The 24,064-nt window shown below is 40.4% G+C and overlaps 2 protein-coding genes and 1 long non-coding RNA gene across 6 annotated transcripts in view; 2 read left to right on the top strand and 1 right to left on the bottom strand.

Annotated features, from left to right (window-relative positions):
* The first annotated feature begins 2,182 nt into the window (after positions 1-2,182).
* hmg20a (high mobility group 20A) lies at positions 2,183-13,648 on the top strand. 3 transcript variants are annotated; one of them, XM_035156986.2, is made up of 9 exons: positions 2,183-2,311; positions 4,799-4,879; positions 5,022-5,231; positions 6,104-6,236; positions 8,447-8,484; positions 9,343-9,418; positions 9,720-9,935; positions 12,220-12,352; positions 13,132-13,648. In XM_035156986.2, exons 2-9 carry the CDS (start codon positions 4,814-4,816, stop codon positions 13,133-13,135), a joined length of 876 nt encoding a protein of 291 aa, XP_035012877.1. In that variant the 5' UTR covers positions 2,183-2,311; positions 4,799-4,813; the 3' UTR covers positions 13,136-13,648. The 3 variants fall into 3 exon arrangements, with proteins under 3 accessions (XP_035012877.1, XP_035012878.1, XP_035012879.1); XM_035156988.2 differs by having other exon boundaries at positions 2,215-2,311; positions 4,796-4,879; XM_035156987.2 differs by lacking the exon at positions 13,132-13,648 and having other exon boundaries at positions 12,220-12,356.
* Positions 8,390-15,613, bottom strand: LOC118109679. The gene is made up of 3 exons (XR_004696843.2): positions 15,413-15,613; positions 15,156-15,276; positions 8,390-8,527 (listed from the first exon to the last, which is right to left on the bottom strand). It is a non-coding gene; the product is annotated as an uncharacterized LOC118109679 (long non-coding RNA).
* A 3,392-nt stretch (positions 15,614-19,005) lies between these two features.
* peak1 (pseudopodium-enriched atypical kinase 1) overlaps positions 19,006-24,064 on the top strand; it is a 98,817-nt gene continuing 93,758 nt past the window's right edge. For both annotated transcript variants that reach the window (XM_035156886.2, XM_035156885.2), the window contains exon 1: positions 19,006-19,180. The gene's annotated coding sequence lies outside the window, so the exon portion shown is untranslated. The remainder of the gene's footprint in view (positions 19,181-24,064) is intronic.

Here is a 24,064-nt window from a genome sequence, read left to right as displayed (position 1 = left end):
ATTGTTCAAGGTATCTCTGCATGCTATGAGACTATATAGACAAAACCTCAAACTTGTAAAGATGAATAGATAAATAATAATAAAGATAGATACAAAATATTTGTGATCATATGATGGAGGTGATTTCACCATCATATCATTTAATGAGGTAGTGCATACAATTTTGCAACTAATAAGATTAGACACACAATTCATTATTCAATGGATATTGGGGTATATAATGTGTGAAAGTATGCATTGCCCCTCTGATTCTTTCATTTTACTAAGTAGAATCCATGTGTGTCACCTACACGTGCATGATCCAGTCTGCTCCTTGGTGAAGAACTAAAAGTTCATGATGTCCTTAACATGGTAACACAGTGCACCTGCCTTGGTCTCTGTTGTGCACAAAGGTGCAGGGGCTCCCTAATGCAGCTTTCAGCTTTAATTTGGTTTGTGACTTTATCTTCTAAGCTCTGCACAACATTTGGATGTGTCGAACCTGTGTGTAATGAGCCTAAGAACTGGGTTGGATTAACTCCAGATAATTGCGATGAGATTGCAATCACAGATTCATTTAGACTGCAGCTACACTTAGTTTACTCCCGCCTGGCTGTTGATTTGCCATCTGTTAATTTGGAATTAAAGTATTAGGCCTCTCTGTCTCAGTCACTTGCTCTCTATTTAGGTGACGGATTGGGGGCTTCATTGTTGATCCTCGGTTGTTTGTCAACAAAATGACAGCAATGTAATGTGAAATTTTCTCTTTGGTCAAAACATTTGAAGACCTGAATGGGGCCAACAAACCGCAGAGCAGAGTCTGTGTATTATTCTGAAATGAATAAAAACAATTCTGAACGTCTGGGGAATGTTGAGTGCAACTTGATCACCTGACTGTTGACAGAAGTTGTTGATTAAACCTCGGAGTGGAGAGTGCTGTCAATAGTGCTGCTGGAGCCGTTTGTGGAGGACTGACAGAGGCAATTAAACCTTCACTCACAGTTTCAGAAAGAAAGAGGCGATGGGCTTTGAAATAAGGGGAATAATCATAGACTGTATATAAAGCTGGACGACATGACGACTCAAGCCAAAGCATCTTTATTGCCCCCTGGTAGCTGGCTGCAGTATAGGCCATAACCACTGCCTCCTCCATGTTGTTAGATGGGACATGGACCAAACTAGTGAGACAAAGAACACATCAAATACACTTTTCTCAAAGATGGTTTCTGTCATTTTATGGTAGTTCTGATCACACTGATGTTTGTTCAAGTGCTCATTTTTCTTTGTTTAGTTTTAATTAGTTATTTGATGCGATAATAATGGGGTTAAACCTCATGATTGACAGCTGAGGGATGGGTGGTTGGGTTTCATTTTCATTCCATTGTCATTTGTATTGGAATATCTGCCTCTTATTATCTATTATCATTGCTGCGTTGTCTTGCTCCATTATTTGAAAACTGTCTTCCCTATTTTAAATTCCTGTTCTGCACTGTTGTTGTTTATATGTTTTTTATCTCCTCTCAGTTCTTAAATAAAAATTGTTGATCACAAGACTGACAACTGAGACTTAATCACGATTGGTTGAGCGTGTGTTTCAGCAGGACCTTGATTCTGCTGCTCCATCCCCCGATCGCTACACACACTCTGGCTCCAAATGACTTCTACAGTGCAAGATGGCAGCGTTTGTGTCCTGCTTAATTTGTCTTCATTTCTGGATAGTAGGAGGAAGTGGAGAAAGTCAGTCTTTACAATCTATGTGTTGTCGCATTACAAGTTCAAAATGCCACACAAGTAGCCTGTGAGGGACTGTCTTACAAATTAAAAAAATCTGCCTCGAGCAATATGATATGTCAAAAGATGTCAAAATAACCTTCAAAAGTCAAGATTAGATTTCTCATCCTTCCATATCGATAAAGCTTCAAGAAAAAAAATAAGTATTTACACTAATTTACCGCTAGGGGGAAGCAATGTCCTAAAATACACTTATGTGTCACGTAGAAGAAGATCAGCAGCCAAGAAGAGTACAGAAGTAGACTGTCTAGAGCAGTTTGCTGTAGTGGGGGTTACATTCAATTGGCTGTTTTGTGTTTGTTTCCTTTAATATTTTTTAATGACGATGTATTTGATTAGATGTTATGACCTTGGTGACGTCGATGAAGCACCAGCTCAAATTTGACAACACATTACAACACACAGGCAGAGATAGCATGTCAAATGTAAACATAGGACTTGACGTGTCTTCTATGTGCTCAGGGTCTATGTGGAGGCTGCTGTATTGTTTTGATTAAGTAAAGCACCTGGACAGACCGCGATCACCTAATCTCAGGCTACGGTTCGTTTCCATTGGTTATTGTTACTGTGTCTACATCAGATATATCGTGAAACAATGTTTTCAATCGCATCTTAACGAGTTAGAGCAAAGTGTGGCGTTAGCTCCCCGTCCCCTGGCTGAAGCTAGCTAGCTGCACGGCTCGCTGTTAGCTCAGAGCTCCAACATGCCTGTGCTTGACCATTGTTCCCTTTAGTGATAAGTGAAACATGGCTGTGCTCTTGCATGAGATGGCGTCAGTCTGTGTTCTTACCAGAAACGTGCCTGTAGGACAGAGACAAGTCGCAGCGCTGCAGATCGCATGTCGCAGCTGCTGTGGTTGATGTGGTAGCACCGCTAGCTAACAGCTGTGCGGCTTTGCTAACCGCTCATACGGTTTGATTGACTCTTGACATCATCTCAGTTAATTATTACACACCACGCTGAGTTGATTATTATTCTCATCACCCTCCCGCCGATATGACAACATGATAACACACGGACCTCAGCGCTTGCTTTCTGTATTGTAGCGTTTAGTTAGCGTTAGCCGACGCTGTGGAGCAGAGAGTGTTGCGTGTCTGAACACACCACAGCCAACAGTAGGAGCTGCATATCAGGAAATATCATATGGATTATTATAGTTGTGTTCAGTTTCTTTGTGGTGAGTAATCTAGTAAATAAGAATAGTCTGATGTCTGTCGGCCAAGTGTCCCTTGTAGCAATAGTGTAGAATACAGACATTCAAATTCCTCAACGTGCTGCAGCCATGTGCAATTTAAAAACACATAATATGGTTTTAAAGTTTCACTATGGTAAAAACTAAATCTGTGAAACATCACGTTGTAATGTTATGTCAGACTGTCCAGGGTAAACTATGCAGTTTGTCGTTGCATCGTGCAGTGTGCGATCTCATCCAGCAGAGGGTGGTACTGCATCGCCTTCATTCTCATATTGATCTAATGCATGTTACTCTCTTTATGCAGCCTTTGAAAATATTATTATTATTATCGTCATTATTATTATTATTATTATTATCAGTAAGCTTAAAGGTTAAGTGTGTAGAATGTAGTGACATCTAGTGGTGAAGCTGCATGTTGCAGCTGAATACCCCTCACCTCACCCTCCCAAACCTGAAAGAGAACCTGTGGTAGCCTTCAGTTGTCATGAAAACTCAAAAGGTGTTAAGTTTGTCCAGTTTGGGCTATTGTAAAAAAATAAATAACATGCTGGCCTCCGTAGAGAGGACCCGCTCCCGATGTAAATATTAAGTATTTAAATATATAGGGCCCCATTCTCGGGTAATGGAAACAACAATTCATACAAATGAGGTGAAACACACTAGTGAAAACATCACTGGAATTAATTTATATACAATTTCTGCCAATAGGTCCCTTTCCCCTAAATCTTACACACTGAACCTTTAAGCATCTTGCAGTCCTAGTTTCAATTTCTTAAGGCTGATTTTATTTCTGTCTCAAATATGTTTCACAGATTAGGTGACACATGTTGACTTCTGTTGTTTGGCTGGATCTCTTACAGCAGTGTTTGAAACACAACCCCCTGCGTATCTGAACTGTTTGCTGTGAGGAGGGGGATTCTACCCACACATTATCCTCCCAAACAGCCTTTTTTTGTGGTAGAAGGGCTAATTCCTCTGTGACTTTTCCCACAGTAGTTAGTGGCAGAAAACCACATCCAGGATACGGAGGCTCACTTCCCACATAACGATTTAGGAGGGGTCAACGAAGAGCTCAAAACTACGCTGAGTCAGCAGCGAACTGATTAAATAGATGCTCTGTCAATTCATTTTTTACTTTTAAAAATAGACAATATTGTGTTTCTTAAAGTGGTTTTAAGAGTGAAAAATCTGTATACATTTTTGATATGTTTTATAATAAAAATTGTAATTTATGCTAAGACCTGCACACTATTAATAGTCTTTAAAACTGAGATCAGACGTTAAGCTGGAGAATTTCTTTCAGGGAGTTTTGCAGCATGTATCCGTTCCCTCTCTGACTCAACTTAAGTAATAAGGCAGTGGGAAACTTCTCCCTCCTTTTGAAAATAGTAGGCTACTTTTTTTAAGAGTGAATATGATTGGAAAGAGGGGTTTTTCATTCACTCACTCAGTAATGATTGATAGCTGCGAGACATTTGTATCAGAGGAAATGGGACCAGCCAAGAGAGGGTGTCAAGCCAAGGAAGGGAGGAGTTTGGAGTAAAAGTCAGAAATGCGATACAACTGTAGAGAGACTTGTCTGCAGTGAACTTCCTGACTGGGGAATCTCCCTGGTGATAATGTCTCCACGCCTCAATCAAAGACCTCAACATGCTTTATACCACCATCATTATACAGCAATGTGTGGCTCCATGTTGTGTATTGGCCTCCTCTAGAAACATTACCTTTACTAATCACAGATCTTCCCCGATCACACATTTATGCCAGTTAGATTCGTAGCTGTTACTATGCTAATATGAGCTCTTCTGACATGTCCCATTGTTTTCCAGTAGATCGCCCCTGTAGTGATGGAGGAGCAGACAGGCTCTCCTGGAGCCAATGCCGACAGCAACAGCCAGAGAAACGGAGACGAGGTAAGAGCTCAGCACGCAGATATCAAGTAACACAATTTGCAATTTTTCCAATTCAAACTCCCAAGAATGTCCAGTCAGTGTGTGACTTGGGAGGCCGGCTACCCGAACCTTCAAAACATATCTGCTTTTGTTATCTTTGCAGAAGCCCCGACGTGGCAGCTGGACCAAGGGGAGGAAGAGGAAGAAGCCAATGAAGGACAGCAACGCACCCAAAGCGCCCCTGACGGGCTACGTGCGCTTCATGAACGACAGACGGGAGCAGCTACGGGCCGAGCGTCCAGACGTGCCCTTCCCAGAGATTACCAGGATGCTGGGCAACGAGTGGAGCAAGCTGCCCCCCGAGGAGAAGCAGGTCAGTGAAGACGTTCCTGACAGGATCGCACACTGAGCACATCATTGTGAGGAAAACTGTGCCAAAGTTCGCTGTTTCTTTGCTTCCTAGGTTACCATTCACAGGCTAACATTCAAAGTGCTTAACATTTGAATAAGTATTGGTATCGAATTATGCAGCAAAATTGTAGGAGTGAGCAAAACCTGTCAGGGTTTTGATAAACAGAGACATTAACAGTAAGAGGAAGACTTAATAAGAATCTGTTATTCCAACTGCAAAGACATCTGTCTAATACCACTGACTTTGACTTTTCAAAACATGGCAGAATGTGAATGAACAAAATCCTACCTGTCATATTAATGACATTGATATTAAAGCCTGTATTTATTCACAGCTGTCTTCACAGTCACACATCACATCCTCGTTTAGCATAAAAAGTGTGTTTATTATTCAAAGTTAGAACTTTTACATTTTCTGACCTTTTCCAGATAAAATTAAAAAGGTCGGGGCCTAGTCGGGTGGGACAGAGACAGACAGACAGACAACATTTGTACTGATTTGTTCCTTGTGATTGTTTTACACAGAGTTCACAGGTGGTCCAGTATCCTGAGACAAAGTCTTTGCATAAAGATGGTTTTATAAGCTTTTCTAACTAATTAAATCACAAGATGTCATTTTGTTTGCGAGCATGTGAACACAATTGAATTTATGTTACTAACTCTGGAAATGACTGATTTTCATCTATTGAAACAAATTTAGCCTTTTTAGGCGTAATTTCTCGCACTAATCGTGTCATCTCACCAGCAATCCTCCTCCATGTTTCACCAAATCTCATTTCTGACCTTTTGGACCTTACTCCTCTCGCATTCACTTTCACCCTCTCATCCCAATAGCGATACTTGGAGGAGGCAGAGCGAGATAAGGAGCGTTATATGAGGGAGCTGGAGAAGTACCAGAAGACGGAGGCCTACAAACATTTCACCAGGAAGGTCCAGGAGAAGCAAAAGGGCAAGCGGCACAGGGGAGGTGAGATCTGGTTACAATAGCAGCAGGTTGGCAAGTTAGCTTCAAACACTAAAGCGTAATTCGTTCACCGTAAGCCGACAATCATTTGAATTTGTACAATTTAAAACGTTGTAGGAAACACAAATTCTTCATATGTGTGATGATGATTGGACAAACAAGCTTTTCCCCCCCCGGTGAACTAGTGCAGAGCCCGTTTAAACCTGCCTGTTGTGAATGGGCTGTTAACTTGGCCTGTGTTAATGCTGGTACAGTACTTCAGCCGCGGCAAAGTAAAGACCCGGCTGCTGTTCGGTGAAGCTGGACTCAACTCGCAGAACCTGAACTTGAGAATCAGTTGTTGTTGTTGTCATGAATGCCTACATCACTTATATTGATGAGTCCCAGCCATTGCTACTACAGAATGCTGGTCACCAGTTTATTAAAATGTTGTAAATGTTAAATGTATTGTGTGAACACATCGCACCAAATTTGACTCTGCAGTGTGAAGCTGATAAGAATGGTTCTCCACATACAGACAGACAGCGATTTCTGGAATTAGTAGATAAGATAAAAAGATGAATCTGGCATACACTGCAGTAAAGCTGACAACAAATATTCTAAATACCTTTTATATTATTTAATTGTAAAAATACAGAGAGAAAATGAACCCTCAGCTGTGGAAAAGCAGCTCTGCAGACAGCTGTGGTCGTGCTCTCAGTAAGGAGTGGGCTGCATGATGGACAGGAGTCACATGACATCCCTTTGAATTAAGTGAAATGTAGGTTAAACTGAAACAAGCGAATAATTCAACTGTGTGGTAATGATGGCAGAGAGTTCACACCCCAGCTCGGCCACTCAGACCGTGTATTTGCAGTTTAAATCTGAGCAATTTAAAAATTTGGGTTTGGAAAAACTTTGGATTTGCCCAGTAGAGTGTAAAACTGTGTAAGCAGAGGGCACAGAAAGGGATGGGTCACAAAATATGACCCCAAATGAGCACATCCTGATTTACCAGAACTCGGAGGCGTGGACGATGAAGGAGTGCAGCTGGGGAATCACAGTCTATTTAAGACTATCTACGCTAAAGCTATGGACGGTACGGATTTCTTTCCACCGTGTGATTATAAAAAAGTTTTGCTGTCTCTCTTTCGGGTCTCCCCAATGAAGGTGACTTTGCTGTTAATGGTTGCACTCCACTTTCCAACGAGAGCAAGTCTGCCATGCAGCTTGACAAGGACCCAAAACTGGTCTCTTGCCCATCGGCCGCGCCGGCATTTTTGACAAACTCGATAGCCAGCTTCTCCGGGGTATTTGGGACAGACTTGAAGGAGAAAACCTCTTCAGTCCAATTTTTTTGAGTTTTTAAATGTCACTTTTGGCCAATGTTGACAGCTCTACACTGCAGCACAGTATTAAGAATGTTGCAATTTCTGTTTTCCGTTTAAAATTAGTCTTACACATCTCTGTCCATGCACTGATAAGATTCCAACTTCGAAAAGAGTTTTTGGCGATGGTGGTGTCATTGTCTTGTAAACAAAAACATGTAATATCTACAGCAGAATTTACTTGCTACCACCTCCCTCCCACATGATGCGTCACCCCTCACCTGGACACTGCAGAGATTGTCCTGAACGCACCTGAGTAGAGAAAGTCCCTCACATGTGAACTCTAGACAAAATCTCGACCCACCGTGTGGACATTTTGAGGGGTGTTCATGTCTTTAAACTGCTCAAGATTCCTCTGTAGTTGAAAACGTTGATCTTGTTGAAAAACTTTTATATATGTTAATGTAGCAGCTGCTTAAATTTGAAACGTAGTATTTTGATTTACTAAACTTAATCGATGTCCCAGTATTTGTTGTAGCAACTCAGAAAAGATCATTAGCTTCGCTCAGTCTGTGGAAACATGGCAAGGAAAGTGGATACTTCACAAGTTCAGAGGAGTTCAGGTTAGAAGTGATAGTTCAGCCTGAAGACAAGGAGCCGTGACTTTGCTCTCACAACACATGGTCTGTATTACCCGTTCCCGTTTTGTTACGCTGGATAAATCTCACTTTAAGTATCAAAAATGTTGATGACATAAACAGCTCTGCCTCTGCAACAAAAAGAAAAGGAGTAATGGGATATTTTGGATTCCTTTAATGTGTTTTAGCATTTCACAATGTGATAAATGCACGCTACACAAAAAAATCATCTGCTGTCCTCTTACATAATTCTGTCCTTCCTCTCCAGATGCTGGACACCAGGTAGCCAACGAAGCTCTTCATGAGGTCAGTAACTGCTTCCTGTCTTATCACACTCACCATCGCTCTCCTGAAGAACCAAACATCATATTTCATTAAGTCAAGAAATCCTCCTCTAACTCTCATAACGTAGTTAAGTGTTTGCTCCTCAGTTTCTGTCCAAGGAAAGAATGAACAATACCTATCAGGAGGATCAAATGATAATGATTTAGCGTTTGCTTTGTTGAAAGTTTGTTTCGGCTATTTTCTCACTTAAGAACCTGTAAATCTGTTGGTGTTTGTGTTTGTGTTTTCCCTCGTCTTGCATGAAGCACTCACTGCCATGTCACCGAAGCTGGGTTAATCTGCTCTGGTGCTCTGTGATCCAAACACATGGCTTTTAATAAAGTGTGTAATTCATTTTTATGAAGTTCTGCCTATGATTAAACGAGTTTCCTTTTGCGAGTGTCTCAGGATACTCTGAAGGGTTAGAGCCAAGGAGACTTCGTTGGAATTACCCTTCCTGTGGGCATTCCAGTGTTTTTCCCTTTTACATTTCAAAGGACACAGAATTCCCCATTTCATTTCATTATGTTGGGAATTAAGGAGGCGATGCATTCTTTCGGAGGAGGGAAGGATCATTGTGCGTCTTTTTAGTTCAAATTGTTGCAAACCATTTCAGAGTCTTTGATATTGTAGCAGCACTGTAGATGAAAAATACCTCCACCTCCTCATTTCTTAAACTGTATCGCTGTATTTCCCCTGTGGCCAGAAATGAAATCAATTTACTGGCCCGCCAACAGGCCGGCGAGATGAATGACCACCTCTCGCTGTCAGTCTGTGTTGCCAAATGGATTCACTGTTCAGCTTATCTCCTTCCCTCTCACTGTCTCTGGCTGTTAACAGAAGGATGCAGAAGGGAAGGACAGAACTGTGTTTGACATCCCCATCTTCACCGAGGAGTTTCTTAACCACAGCAAAGGTAAAGAGGCTGAACCGTGCGCTGTGTTGCTGAGAAATACTTTGCACTTTGTGTGCTGTGACTTTTTTTGTCCTAAGTGTTTCGATACAGAGTCCTCTTCTACCTCAACACAACTTTATTTCATAACGCTGCATGGTCCCAGAATAGTGATGCCCAAAGCTTAAAAAGAAGACACCTCTTAGAGCAAATTAAAAATTCATGCTGACCCCAGCTGTTCAGATCTTGCTGCCTCATCTCTTTGGACTCCTCTTTTGATCTACCTTTTGTTTCTGTTCCTGTTTGTGTGTGTTTTCCTCAACAGCACGTGAAGCCGAGATGCGGCAGCTGCGCAAGACCAACATGGAGTACGAGGAGCGTAACGCAGCGCTGCAGAAGCATGTGGAGAGCATGCGCGGGGCGGTAGATAGGCTGGAGGGTGATGTGATGCAGGAGAGGGGACGCAACGGGCTTCTCCACCAGCACCTGGAGACCCTGCGCCAGGCGCTCGCCTCCAGTTTCTCCACTGTACCTCTGCCAGGTGGGAACAGCAAACTGCACCAGAGCCAATTTTTTCTGTGAATTGACCCCCACAGTTACAATTGAACAAAAAAGTTCCATGTGATAAGTAAGTAAGTCTTTAAATAAGTCTTGGGGCGCTTTCACACCTACCTTTTTGGTCAATTTAGTCAGAACCAAAATAACGTGTGAAAAGTGCCTTGGACCACAATCTGGACCAGCAGACCAACATTCTGTGCGATCTAAAGTGTTGGTCTCAGTCAGGTTCATACTGAACCATGGTTTAGTATGAGTGTTGGTTTCCGACTCAAGCTCAATGCAGTTAATATAAGCTGCATTGTGTTTGAGTTGCCCTGTCCCTGACACACCTGGTTATTGCTTGTTTTTTCCTGATAACAGACATGTGCAGAAAAATCAGCCCATAAACTCTTATTTAACCATTAATAATGATTGTCAATGGATTCAGTATCATTCTGGTTCTCGCATTGTATCGAGAAAAAAAAAATATTGATTTAGCACCAATGTTGGTAAGAATTCAAACAATACCAAACCCCCCCTTGCACACCGTCATCAGATGCACGCCCATCACAAACCAATGAATGTCAAGTATAGGTAGGTGATGACAACATGAAGTACATATATCATCAAACGTCTTTAGTGTGCTCCCTAAATTACAATGTGAATGTGTGGTTTTCACCTATTAAAATATAGTGAAATTCTATTTTTCTTTTTAATTGTTTAAATAAAAATGAATTAATCGATGAGTGACTCAACACCGTCCTAGATGACTATTTTTGTTCGACATTTCTGCAGCCTTTTAAGTTTGTCGAATATTTGCTGATATCGACTTTACATCTCGTGCGTAACGACAGTGCTCGGATCGTCAGTTCTGATACAAAAATGAAACACACTTCTTCATTAATCAATATTGTGCTGAGTGTGACAAAATAAAATAGCGCAGCTTTGCTTTTATCTCTGGAAGTTTGCTGTGTGGCTCTTGGGCTTAAGATGTGCTGATGCTGATCAAAGCACATTATGAACCTGTATTGATTTGATATCCCTTAGCAGTGATCCATCCCCAGACACAAACACACTGTGCAAAGATATTGGTTGAGTCACACACTAGGATGGGGAAACATAAATAATAATGTAGGAGTGAATGTGAGTGTATTGACTATGATTCCTCTCTGCCTTGATTCTCATTGGTAAACAGATGTTCAGTAGTAAATCCCTTTTAATTTGAACCAATTCATTATTTGAATTTATAGAATGTGCTCCCACTTTGTTTATACTTGTTTTATCATTCAAACCCTCTGCTGAGCTCTTGAATTTGTCTTTCTTCCACACCTATTTGAGTTTCTTGCTCACACAGCAGAGACACCGAGTATGCCAACAGCACAAATTGACACAACGCTGCTGGAAGTGTTTCATAAGCCTGATGATGGAAAGATGATTGCCAAAGCCATTTAGACGTAGCCTCGGGGAAACACTTTCTGTTTCTGTTTAGGAGAAAGCATCAATAAATTAATAACCGGTAACATCAAAGCTTCTCCCGAGTGTGAGCGTGTTTTCCTCTGAGTTTTCCAAGGCCAATCTTTTTTTTCTTTTCATTCATAATTGTGCCATTAATTTTAATTTTTTTATTTAGTTTAACTAGATTTTACAGTGTGAGGTCTTTAATACTTTATTTTGACAGGTTTAATTTGACAGATTTTAACTATGACAACTTTTAGAATGAAAATTTGAAAATATTCGAAGAAGATGGTTGTCCTCAGCCTGATAATAACCCAGATAGTTGGAATCTTTGATCCACTGTCGGGACGTTTCTCGTCTTTGAACACAGAAAAAAACTGAACAGTGACTAGAATGAGAGGAGCACACCCCACCAAGGCCCAGCAGTCTTCTTAAAGTCAATCAAGCTGCACTAGATTTCACACACTCATGGATATAACTTCACTTAATGTGCCATATTTTTTCAAGATCTCTGCGTTATTCCCTAGAAAAACTGTGAAAATGTTGAAAAACACCCTATATCACGATGTTACAGAAATTTAGATCCGCTCCAAAATTTCACTTGTTCTTCCCTGACACATCTTACAATCCTTACATTGTGTTTTATGGAAATCAGTCCAGTTGTTTGCTTACAAACAAATAAAAACTGATTTGTCTTAAGGTATCATATTTTATTGATAACAAAATAGAACCTTTGAAGGTTCGTGTTGGCCCACACGCACATTTCATCTGAAAAACAAATCCATAAACTCAAGAAACTCTTGTGCTGACGTCACATGCTTGTTGTCCTGCAGGTAGCGGAGAGACGCCCACTCTTGAATCCATTGACTCCTACATGAAGAAGCTCCACAGCGTCATTGTCAGTAACCCGCAAGAACACGAGAATCTCGTCAACACTGTGAGAGACGTCGTCAACCGTCTAGACAGGTAACGGATGCTTTATTTCAACTTTGTATTATTAATCTTTTTGTCATTTAATATAAGCATTAATAGAGGAATACCAATCACAAAGTTAACAGTTTCTAAAATTATAATAAACTTAACTTATATAACACATTTTAAAACACAGTTTAAATAAAAAATGAAGGCAAACAATAAATTAAAAAAAGCAATATGAGACAATTGAAAGCTATTTGAAGATCACACAGCATTTCATACAAAAATAAAAAATGTTACAGATGAGAAAAGGGTAAAAACAAGATTAAACAAAACAATATAAAATGATTAGAATTGTCGGCAAGATCGAAAATAGGAGAAAGCACATCTACAAAAATGTGTCTATAAGAGAGATTTAAAAGATGATCAGGAGTTTGCCAGACAGATCTCCTCAAGGAGATTGTTCCAAAGAGTGGGAGTCCAAACAGAAAAAGGCCTGGTCACCTCTGGACCTCAGCTGGGACTGTGGAAATGTGACTAGGGCCTTCACTGGTGACCTCAGGTTACTTACGACAGGGCACATACGGTGTCAAAAGATCTGAAATGTACTTTGGTTCAAGTCCAGCCTTATATGTCCGCAATAAAATCTTAAAACCAATGCTAGAATATACTGGAAGCCAAATTTGTCCTTAAAATCTCTTTCCCAGTCTGACAAAACAGCTTAATTTTTATCATCTTTTCTGATGGTGGTTTGATTGTTACAGCACTGTTGGATATTACTGTAATTTCAGCAGGGAATCAGTTATAACTCTTCTCTTTTCTCTCTCCAGATAATTGGACAATTGGACTACGTCACCTGATCTGATGGTTCGAGCGACTTTTAGCAGAAGCTGTTTCCAGTTCGATGCCTTGCTCCGTGACGCTGTCCGTTATACCAACTTTAAAATGTCTTTTGTTACTCTGCTAAAGTGATGTAGGTGATGTAGCCTTTCATATTTATTTATTGTTTTTTTACACTTTTTTTCTTTCACACGAAAAAACAATGTGTCTGTTTTATATAATAATCAGACGACAGGACATAAAAACGATTTTCTGTCAGTCTTTGCTCCTGTTCTGTCTTTCACCGTCCATTTATAGCAAAATGCCTCCACAACAATATCTAAACCACTGTCAAACAGTTTGTATCTGATCAAAGAAAAATATGTCTGTGGGTTTGTATTCACCATATCCAAAAAATGTAAGCAGACCATCTGTTTTCATGCTCCGCTAAAGAGAAATGTGCCATTTATGTTTTTTTTCTCTTTGTGAAAATGTGTTTTTGTGTTTTCAATAAATGTATTTACATCATGTGAGCGTTCGGTTTCTTTGGATCGGTTCACGACTTACTGGAAATATGTTTGAACTAATCTAAAATTAGATACACTAGGTGCCAGTGCTCCAGATCCAAGTGCTAAAAATAATCTCTCTCAGATTGCACGTCTTAAATTTGCATTACAAATATTAAAGCTGCTATTTTGAGTCTTTGGCAAAATGAAATGCTGTATTTCCACTTTCTGATTAGTCACACAGAGATCTGCTAACTTCTGCCAGCTGAGCTTTGAAGGCGAGTCTCTTCTATCGAATGGAGAATACGTGGCTAATCTGCTGTAATGCATCGCTGTTTGGAATTGTGCTTGGTCAGCGCCTAAGCTCATTTACTCACAGTAGATGTGGAGTTAAGAAGATTTGGAGTGGTTAAGTTAATTGAGCAGCTCTGCTGTAATTTGCGTTCTGTGGCTCATTCACAGACACTGAGCTGCCTAACGCTTTGGGAAACAATCACCGACTGTATCAGGTTTGAGTATTTTCCCACTCGTCGTCGTATTAGCCCAGAACAGCGGAATGAGCTACAAAATGACTTCTGAAAAATCTGCTGTAAATCCTCCTTTAGTAAATCGGATTATCAAATCGAATGTGTCCATTGTTTGATCAGGAGCTGGCCAGTTAGCCTGGACATGAGCTATCATGCTGCTAACACTGTATTTGTGTTTAAGTTGAATGAGCTCTTCCTGTTTCCATTCACTGATGCCTGTTTCCTCTTTGCCAACTGAGACTTCCTGTCCACAATGGCCACATGTGTCCCAGTGTTGTATCCAACAATGTCCCTAACAGATGTTTGGTTCCCACAGGAGAGAAATGTCGGTTTCTACAGTGAACTAATAATACAGAGTCGCTGACTGCTGTAATATCTGGACATTGGGTTTCAGTTTTACATTTGCATTGTCAAAGTCCATGCTTCACAGAGCATGTGATCATTACAATCTAGAGGCTAATCAAATATCAGCTTGTTTTCTTTATACCTTCATTGCGAAAGGAAAACATGCAATAGATTTAGAAAAAAAACGTTTCTGAATATACAGTTTATGTGATCATGAGAGAAGCTTATTCATGTAACAGTAGAATGACAGTAATGTAGCGGATATTTGCTGACAATAACAGAAACATGGTGACTTATAAATAGATCATTATGAATAATATGGTGCTGCTGGATGTCAAAATAGAGATTAATATAATTAATATACTATATATATGGTGCAGGTGGATAGAGATGTGTGCAGGTTTGATATATACATAGAATAGTACAATGAAGTGTATATATTTATTTATCCATGATGATCATGTTTGGATATTTTAGTCTGTACCAACATGGCTGACCTGCTGCCCATCTTGAGAGCCATGCTGCTAGCATAGCTAAATATAAACATATAAAGACACACAGGCTCTGTTAAGTGTTAGTTGCACGATGGGACATAAAACTACCTCCATGGAGCTGTGAGACCATCGAGACACTCTCTACCTAATTAAAGTTGTTTACCTTATAACTTGTAGGATCATCTTTCTCGTGTGTACCGCACAGTGTTTGCAGTAGGACCCAAAGCTCATTTGCATAATGAGCTTAGCTGCGGCCCCTGTTTTCCTTTGATGTTTGCCCAAAGCTGTAAAAACAACAACCCGGATAAGGATAAAATGTAAAAAAGTAATGGCTCATACCCTGTCATTACATTTGACCTCACATTGAATTTATACATTGACACGTGTCACACACCTCAAAGCACCTATTAGCCTTCTTACCTAATTTGTTGCAAGACATGACAGAACTGTCGGGATCAGAGATGCAGCCTGGCTGTTCTCCCTCGCCGTGTCACTCCTCCTGCCCTCTTCTTGCCAGACAATCTTCACACCCAGTCTGTCTTTGCAGAGAATCACCCACGTACAAACACCCTCTTCCCCCTCAGAAGGGCCATGTCTGCAGCCTTGGCCGGCTTCCTGCCCGAGGAGCAGCCGGGTGACACAGGAGAGAGGAGGCAGCTCCAGCAGAGAGCCACAGATCCTGGACCAGACGAGGGAGGAAGGGAGGATGAGTCAGGCGTCATGCGCTGAATTGGCATTGAGTGGCCTCAGTGTCCTGAGTGGTTTCAGTTAGCACTATAACAAGCACTATTATGGCCCAAATGAGCTATATTTTATGAGTGTATTCCGTCCTGCGGGTCAATAAACATTTATGGAAGTTCTTTTTATTATCCACAGAGAGATAAGCAATTGATTTTGAAATAGTTTTCTGATGGCACAAATCCCCCTCTTATCTAATCAATATTCAGTATTTCAAGTATTCAGTTGAGTGAGTCGCTGCTGACGGCCAACGATGACCTTGGTGTCTGAGGTGAGAGGTGACTACTCTGACTTGTAGTTTTGTCTTGTAGGTTTTTTTTGGTACCTTTTAAAATCTGAAACTTAGTCATACTTTTACTCATGCTCATTTAATTTCCTCTTTATGAGTATGTTTTTCTATTATTCAGCCTGTGTTCAGTTTAGACTTTAGTTCAAATTGTTTCTGGTCAAAGAAGAGAAACAGGAATTGTTTTAGTTTTTTTACGATTCTCTTGTTGATTTTCTGAACAGATCTTTAAGTTGAGATATTACAGTCAGCTGTAGAGCAGCTTGCCTGCAGCTGGGGTCCTGGTCACTTTGTATTTTTTTCCTGTTCCATCATCTGGGAAAATGTCCTTATTTTCAACTCTGCTGCTGCCGTGAGTCACTTCAAACTTCACTTCATCTATTCCAGCCGACCCTGACTCACACTGCCCCGTCTCTCACTCGTTCGCTCTGATCTCACATTTTGGAATGAAGTGAGTTTTAAATGTGTGTCTGTGTGTGTATGTGTGCTCTACTGACAATATAATAAAGTACAGTATATTGGTAATTTTGCAAAAGGCTCAAAGACATATGTTTAATTCATTGCAGCTAAAGAGCAACAACTGTCAATAAATGTTTTTGTCTTATGCAGGACTTCCTTATTTTACTTCTTGATATTTAGAAATCCAAAAGTCATCTTGTCACCACCACTGTCAGGCACTTCTAGAAAACCCACTGTACAAATCATCACAAAGCACTGACAGTAAGGCTCATGACAAAAAAAAGCAGAGGTGAAAATGCATCTAAGACAGTGGTGCTTTGTCGTCATGATAAAAATGTCAATTTGATCAAACGTGCTTTGATGTCTCTCATGTAAATGTTTCACCAGTTGTTTTAACTTTACTTGAACTTTTCTAACTTTTATCCCCCACCATATTTACACCCTTAAGGGTAAAGGTTTTTAATTTGTTGTTCCAGCACCTTGTGCAAAAGTAGACATTAACATTAATAGTTTGAAATGAAATATTCTCTCCATTTTAATCTGGTAACTCCTCAGATAATCTCTACAGACAAGCATGGTACTGTCCTGCTGGTGAGGAGTGCAGGCATATTGTAGAGAACCCTGAGAGACAGTTTGAAAGTATACGACCATGCCCCTCCAACTCTTGTTTATTTAGCTGGTGAAGGAGAGAATCACTCTTAAAATGGCAAAAGAGGAAAGTGCGAGTCATCTTTCCTCTTCCTTGATCCATCATCTGCTCCATCTCCCCCCAGCCCTGGAAAATCCTTGGCCTCAGTGCCTGGGACTGGACCAGGGAGGAGGCGGAGGAGGCGTAGGAGGAGGAGGAGGAGGAGGAAACAATGCTTGGAATGTGTAAAAAAACTTGAGTCATTCCCACATGTCAAGCTCTGGCTCAGCTCCTCCTCCTCTTCCCAAACGTGTGTTGCCTTCACAGTCTCCTCATAAACTCTTACATCCAAGCTCTAAACGTGTAAATGTCACTTGTCCAAATAGACTTAAGTTGCTTCTGTCTGACACGTACAGTTTATTGCTTGCTCTGCTAGACTCTTTTATTTTCCAAGGAAAGATTTTGCAGAGCAGCAAATTCTAGTTTTCATGTAGGTATCACATGTATGTTAACAATTATAACTCCTGTCATTTATACTGGCTTTGGGAACAGGAACCAATTATATGCTCATTAGATTTTGTTATTACACTTACCACTTTCTATGTTTTTCATCTACACATGGCTTTTTAATGTGAGTAGACTATTTCCAACTGCACCTGAAGGCAGCAGGAAAGGAGGGGATTTCCTCTCCCCTGGTCATCTCTTATGAGAGACAAAATGTCATTAAAAAGACACACTGCTGCTCTTATTGCTCTTTAATAACTGCAACACACGTACACTCGCTTTGTTCTGCACATCTGTTTGCTCCCTCCAGATGTCAGCTGTCTTCTCCATACAAACTGGGTTTTGACTAAACTGTTGACTAAACTGTTTGACATCAGCTATTGCTTTTAAGTGCCTTTCCAAAAATGTATCATTGGTGAATGTGACGTTTCTGTACGGACACAAAGGAAAGACGGAGGTGATGAACAAACCTCACTGCAGCACATTATACTGTATATAATTATAAATAACATATTATAAACTTTATCTATATAGCAGTAGCAGTTAGTGTTGCTTTACAATAAAATCAGACATTTAAAATACAGAGTAAAATAAACTAATGGCATGTAAATGGAATGAGCACAGATATTATGTCTATAAGGTGGTCGGGCAAGAGGAAAATCTAAAAAAGGATTGGACCCGGCACTGAGCCTTGGTGCACCCCGCAGTGAACATTGGTTGCACCTGATCTGGCATCAGTCATACCAAGGCAACTATTAGAGTTTCAAAATTAAAAGCTCTTCTCATTCTGAATGGCCTTTTTCAGAATGTTGTTGTCTATTATTATTTCTATGCAGCATATAAGAAGCAGTTTGAAGACTTGAAGACTTTATCACTGGTAAAGGCAGAGCTAATTTTAGCTATAACTGCTGGGAGTGTAATTTAACAATACAATGTAATGTAAAAGTACAAGACTGATGATATGTAGTTGCAAAGATGCCAACCACCTGTAGATGTTATCAGATGTTAGCAACCACCATCGGATTTTAGGGATAGCGTCACCAGGTTTTCCGGCCTTTTAACAAGACACCCTCTTCTAAGGCAGGCTCCCCAATCACTTGTGTTGTTAAGGGCTCAATTTATTATTATTATTATTATTATAAATCTGACAACAAGAATCACCTCCTAAATCCCATATGTAGTATTTTCAAATGTTCATAACTGGTGCAGACGACTAAATGTCAGGTATTGCAATGATTGTTTCCACTTCACTGGAAACGATTTGGTGTGCCTTGTAAATTGCGCGCTCACGCGGGGTAGTCCTGGCCAGCCCAGAATCCCGGTGCGCTCGCTCCCGCGTCTCTCTGGTGGAAAAAACTGCAGCGGCCACGAAGAGAGAGAGGGGGAGAGAGAAAGAGAGAGAGGGGGAGAGAGAGAGCGAGAGAGAGCGAGGAGCCGTGTATGAAAACACCCACAGACACTGACGAGGAGCCGAGCCACACACGGACTTTTTTCGCTCATTCCTGCCGAGGACGACGCTGTCAAAGTCGGGATTAATGTCTGCTGGGAGGCGGTAGCAGCGGGCGTGTGGAAGGTAAGAGAAAAGTTCAGCTAAGAGCTTTTTCCTTTGCCCCCAAATTGAAAGTGTCTCAGCCACAAGTCTCGTCACTTCACCTCCGTCTGCCAAGTTGCAGTTTGCGCCGCAGCCCCGTGTCTGTAGCGACGAGCTAACTGCGCCGCGTTGCTCCGTTTGCGCCAAATGTCACGTTATTGGGAGAAGTTTAGCTGGAGCGAAGTGGCTGCTCTTCGTCGCGTGGCCGCGGATCGACTGCTGCCGCTGTCACTGCGCACCGAGCCACCGAGGAACTAACTGTGCCCGGGGTTTGGTTATGGCTAAAGTGAATTCAGCGCACGCCGGGTTTCGGAGACGAGTCCGCACACAACTTGTCGGTGTTTACAGAGCAGCACAGACAGTTTCACTGACCGCTACTACCGACCACACCGGGGCCCCAGGGTCCACCGGGGTCTTAAACAGGGGACCTCCGAGAGATGCGTGTACTTGAGACTTACTAAAACAGCCTAAATGTTAGTAAAGGGGCTGAGGTCGTGACCAGAGAAGAGTGGGAAGAGGTCTGTCTCCTACCTGCACAACACGTGCCAACACCAAGTTATATGCAACAACAACATCAACTAATATTCTAATTGTTAATAATCAATTTAAAATACTGTATTCGTACCGAAAGGAGCAATTCAGTGCAAGTAGGAGAGCAAACAGAAGTGCACAAACATTCATCCACACATATAAAATGCTAAATACTTCAACAAACAAACAAACAAAAACAAATACTTCACATTAGTAAGTGCCTTCCCAAGGATGGATAAAGTACAAGTGCATTCATCAATGTTAATGGGCGATCGATCCCTTGCACTGTAGCATTATTCCTATTCTTATTTATTGTTGTTGTTATTTAACTGTAATTTGTCATCACATTGTCACCAAATAGGTGTGACCTGCTTCATCTTCCTTTTCTGTCTTCACTGTGGGTTTCCAAACAATCTGACCTACATACAAATGTTCCCATCAGTCGATATCGACACATCATTCCTTTCAGGTTTGAAGAGCGATTTTGTGCTCCTGCGTGAAGGTTGTGGTGTCAACTCCTCTTCATGAACAGAGAATGACAACTAGCAAAACATTTTACAAATCGGAGGGAGAACAATCATGTCTTATGCTTTCTCACTGTACTTGCACAATGCCTACGCCTTTTATCACCATGTAATGGATATATATTGGTCTTTTGTTACATTGCTATTAATGAAAATGATATCCTGGTTGATTTTATTTTATACCCTATTTGATCGGTGTTTGTGTAAAATCTTTCATAGGTGTAGTTTCTCCTTAGAATTCCTGTTTGCAGGTGTAGGGGATCAACCTCTTTTATCGTACTTTTCTACCCAAGACCTGTCTTCAGCATGTTTTCTACAAATCAGTGCTGTGTGGAATTTTCTTGGAAAAAATAGCCTCTTAAAATTTCCATTTATTGTCACTTAAAATGGAGATTGAGCGTGAAGGCTGTGACAACTGATGACAGAAATCAGTTTTTTTATGCAGATCTGAGATTGAGGTTGTAAGTTGTATTTTTTCTGAAGGTGATACTTTCACCTGTCAACATCTGTGGTCTCAGGTTAGTGCTGAAACGTTAGGTCAGTTCAAGGTTAAAAATAAATCCTATTGTGTAGTAAGTTTAGTGATAGTGAAATAGTATCTGAAACTTAGTTCTGCTTCCTGTTATTCTGATGCACTGTTACACACTTGAAAGAACATTTAACATTAAAAGCTCTGTTTTTTTGTCCAGATGAGGATATGAACATTTTGTAATGACCGACAGTCCAAAACACATGTTTTCGCTTTACTGCCGTGTTAAAACAGCAAATTCTAAAATTTGAAAATGCCTAAATAGATAAATATTTCGCACAAAAGAATTGTCAGTTTGTTAAGTGTCATTGTCCAAATGTCAGTGCCAGTAACATTAGTTCATGTTCAAAGTTGAACTATGATGTCTTATATTAGTGGCTTTGGATTTTTGTGGTAATGCATTTATAATTATCTAAAAAAAAACAAAAACAGTATTCAACAACTGATTTGTACATCATGTACCACCATGGCAACTGTTGCAACTTTGCAACAAGCTCTCCTGAAGCTATTTATCTGGGATTTGGATTACTGACTAATTAAATCTTCGACTGATAACTTCAGTTTAAGGTTGAGGAGAGAGGCTTGAAAATGAGCTGTGGTGAGCACAAGATGTTTTGTAGTTTCCTACTCATCTAGTGTGTCTTTTCTCAGATATTACACATCACAGTATGAGTCAGATGCTGGGTGGGTTGTCGATGATGGTCTTAAGATAAACAATTTAGCTTTACAGACAAAGCATCAGACCTCAGCTAACCGCACTCTTCCAATTGTCATTGGGATTCTGCTGAAATCCACAGTATCCGTTATTTTCCCTCAGTTGTAAAAGTACCGAACTCTTGTTCATGTGAAGAATGTGTTTGTGAAAGTGAAACGATCCTCAGTGTCACAAGTTCAGGCCAGTGAGAGTTGAAGTACATTACCACTGTAAACCTCAGTCCATTCAAAGCTGTCCGAGGGCCCCTGATAAATGTGCGTTCACGTGGGACTGTAGTTTGTCAGTTCTTGTTTTTACTTGCTCTTGTTTTGATTACCACTCAGTGAGTTGAAAGGGTCAACAGAGGCAGGCGTCTGAAATTGTTACTTCTTCACCTGTGTAAAGGCGGATATGGAGGTGGGTTTTACCAGGATTTCAGATTTGCTAGTCCCAAAAGTATGTGGGACAAATATTTGTCTGATTGTTTCCTATATTTCTGAACCGTGGACATACCTGACATTCTTTGTGGAGAACAACAGGAAGATCATGGTTTGTGTTGGTCTTGGTCTTTTGGTTATGCAGAACTATAAGAAGCTCCTAGCGTGTGACAGTTTGAAGGATACACATGTCTGACAGTTTGAAGGATACACGCATCAATGGTCAGAATAGTTCATGATGTTTATTTTACGGCAGCTGCTCGGCTGTCGCTAGTATTTTATTTACCTTTCACCTTTCTGTTTGTCTATCACAAACATTCAGAGATGCAATATTGATCCATGCTATTACAGTGTCCTGCAGGGTTTTCGATACCGTTTTAAGATGTGGTCGCTTTGCTTAGACATATTTGAGAGAGTCTTTTAACCATCTGTTGGAAAACTTCCATCTGAAAAGGTTGATATATTCTTGTTGAACACAAGTACCAGTGTAACTTTGCTCTTTTACAAAGTGTTATATCATGGGTTAGGGTCAGTAGCTTTATTATGTTTTTCGGCTAGAAAATGCATATTATGTGACCTTAAGGAACTCTGGGCATGTTTGTGCCGATGTAAACAGGAAGCAGATTTAAAGCAAAACTATGAATGAAAAAAACAATGGTGAAAAATAAGAGCACACATTTCTTTTCTTGGATTTCTTTTCTTCGGCAACGTGGTGGAACTGTCACTAAAAGTCAGTGTTTACAACGTTTTGTCTTCACCGCAGGTTAGGGTTAGGTAAGATAAGAACCAATCAGGAAGCAAATGCAGGTGACTGATCATTTCAAAACATCTCTGTTTTTCTGTCAGTACTACAACGCAATACCAAGTGTTTCCAAACTTCTCCATCAGAGGAGCTCAGAAAGTAGTGTGGACAGAAGGTGTAAATGTAGGAACAGTGATGTGTTTTAAAACTAAAACGTAGTCGTGTGAAAAATGTGAAAATAAATTCATGACGAGGAAGAATGAGTTTGTCTCCTGACATCTTTACAGCAAAAACTAACAATGTAAAAAGCGAGCACTAACTTAAGTGTACTTCAGGACGTAGCCATCACTCAGAGAAGTTAAAAGTGAGTCCTATAAGGATTTTGGCTCACTTCATCAGTTGACATATTTATTTTACTTGTTCCTCTTTCCTAATTTCTGTGTGCACAGTGAAAAACAATAACCTGTGTTTCATTTTTCGAAATTTTGAATGATAATGGTCCAATATTATGGGGAAAAAAAGCCACCACAGAGTCTAATCCTCCAGGAACCCAGGGGAAATCTTGAGTGAGGTAAAAGAGATAACATAAATGTGACAAAGTAAATTACAGTTTCCATTACAATAGACTCGAATTGTGTTGTAAAGGACTATCATAGGTGACTCATTGGCCTGGAGGCGTATCGTGAAATAGCATTACATTGAGATGTTAAAAATCTGTCCCTTCACATTGTGAGTAGAAAGTAGTTTCTGTTTGCCAGAAAGATCCAAAAGTCCCAAACCTTCGCCTGGACTGAGGCCTATCAATATTTGTTTAGGAAGTGTTGTCACGATAATGAAATAATGACTGATACCTTCTTAAATATCTCAATACCCATACTGAAACAATAAAACAGTCATGAACAAGGAGGTCCAATGAGTCATATGTGTGCAGTCTACTTTAGGGCATTGCTGTAATGTGCTGTCAATTACCATAAAGTGCTAGACATACAGTTAAGGTAAGTAAAGTACCTCATTTCAAAATATTTGAACTGAGCAAGGAAAAAATAAAACGTGTATCAGAAATTAAAATAGTTATCACCTCACATTCGAACCCTGTCATAACTGATTCCAGTAAACTGTATTATTAGTTTTCCTGTTACACATTTAGAGCTAGTTGAGATCTCGTCAGATGACTTGTAATTTGGGACTGAAGGCATCATGTGCCTGTCACAAACTACATCCGTAATTCCAAAATTGTTTGTTGGCAAAAATATTTATCAAATATTTGTTTTGGATAAAATTAAGTGACATAAATAATAGATACTTGTGTGGTTGACAGAGTGAATGTGAATGTGTTGGTCCTGAAACAGATCTGTGAAGGAAGTGTCATGTGACTCCCTGACCCTTGACCTCTCCCCCTTGCCCTGAGC

This window comes from Hippoglossus stenolepis, chromosome 5 (assembly GCF_022539355.2).
Source record: "Hippoglossus stenolepis isolate QCI-W04-F060 chromosome 5, HSTE1.2, whole genome shotgun sequence".
NCBI lineage: Eukaryota > Metazoa > Chordata > Actinopteri > Pleuronectiformes > Pleuronectidae > Hippoglossus > Hippoglossus stenolepis.
Note: the sequence above shows the minus strand (reverse complement) of the source record. Positions and strands in the feature narration are given on the sequence as shown.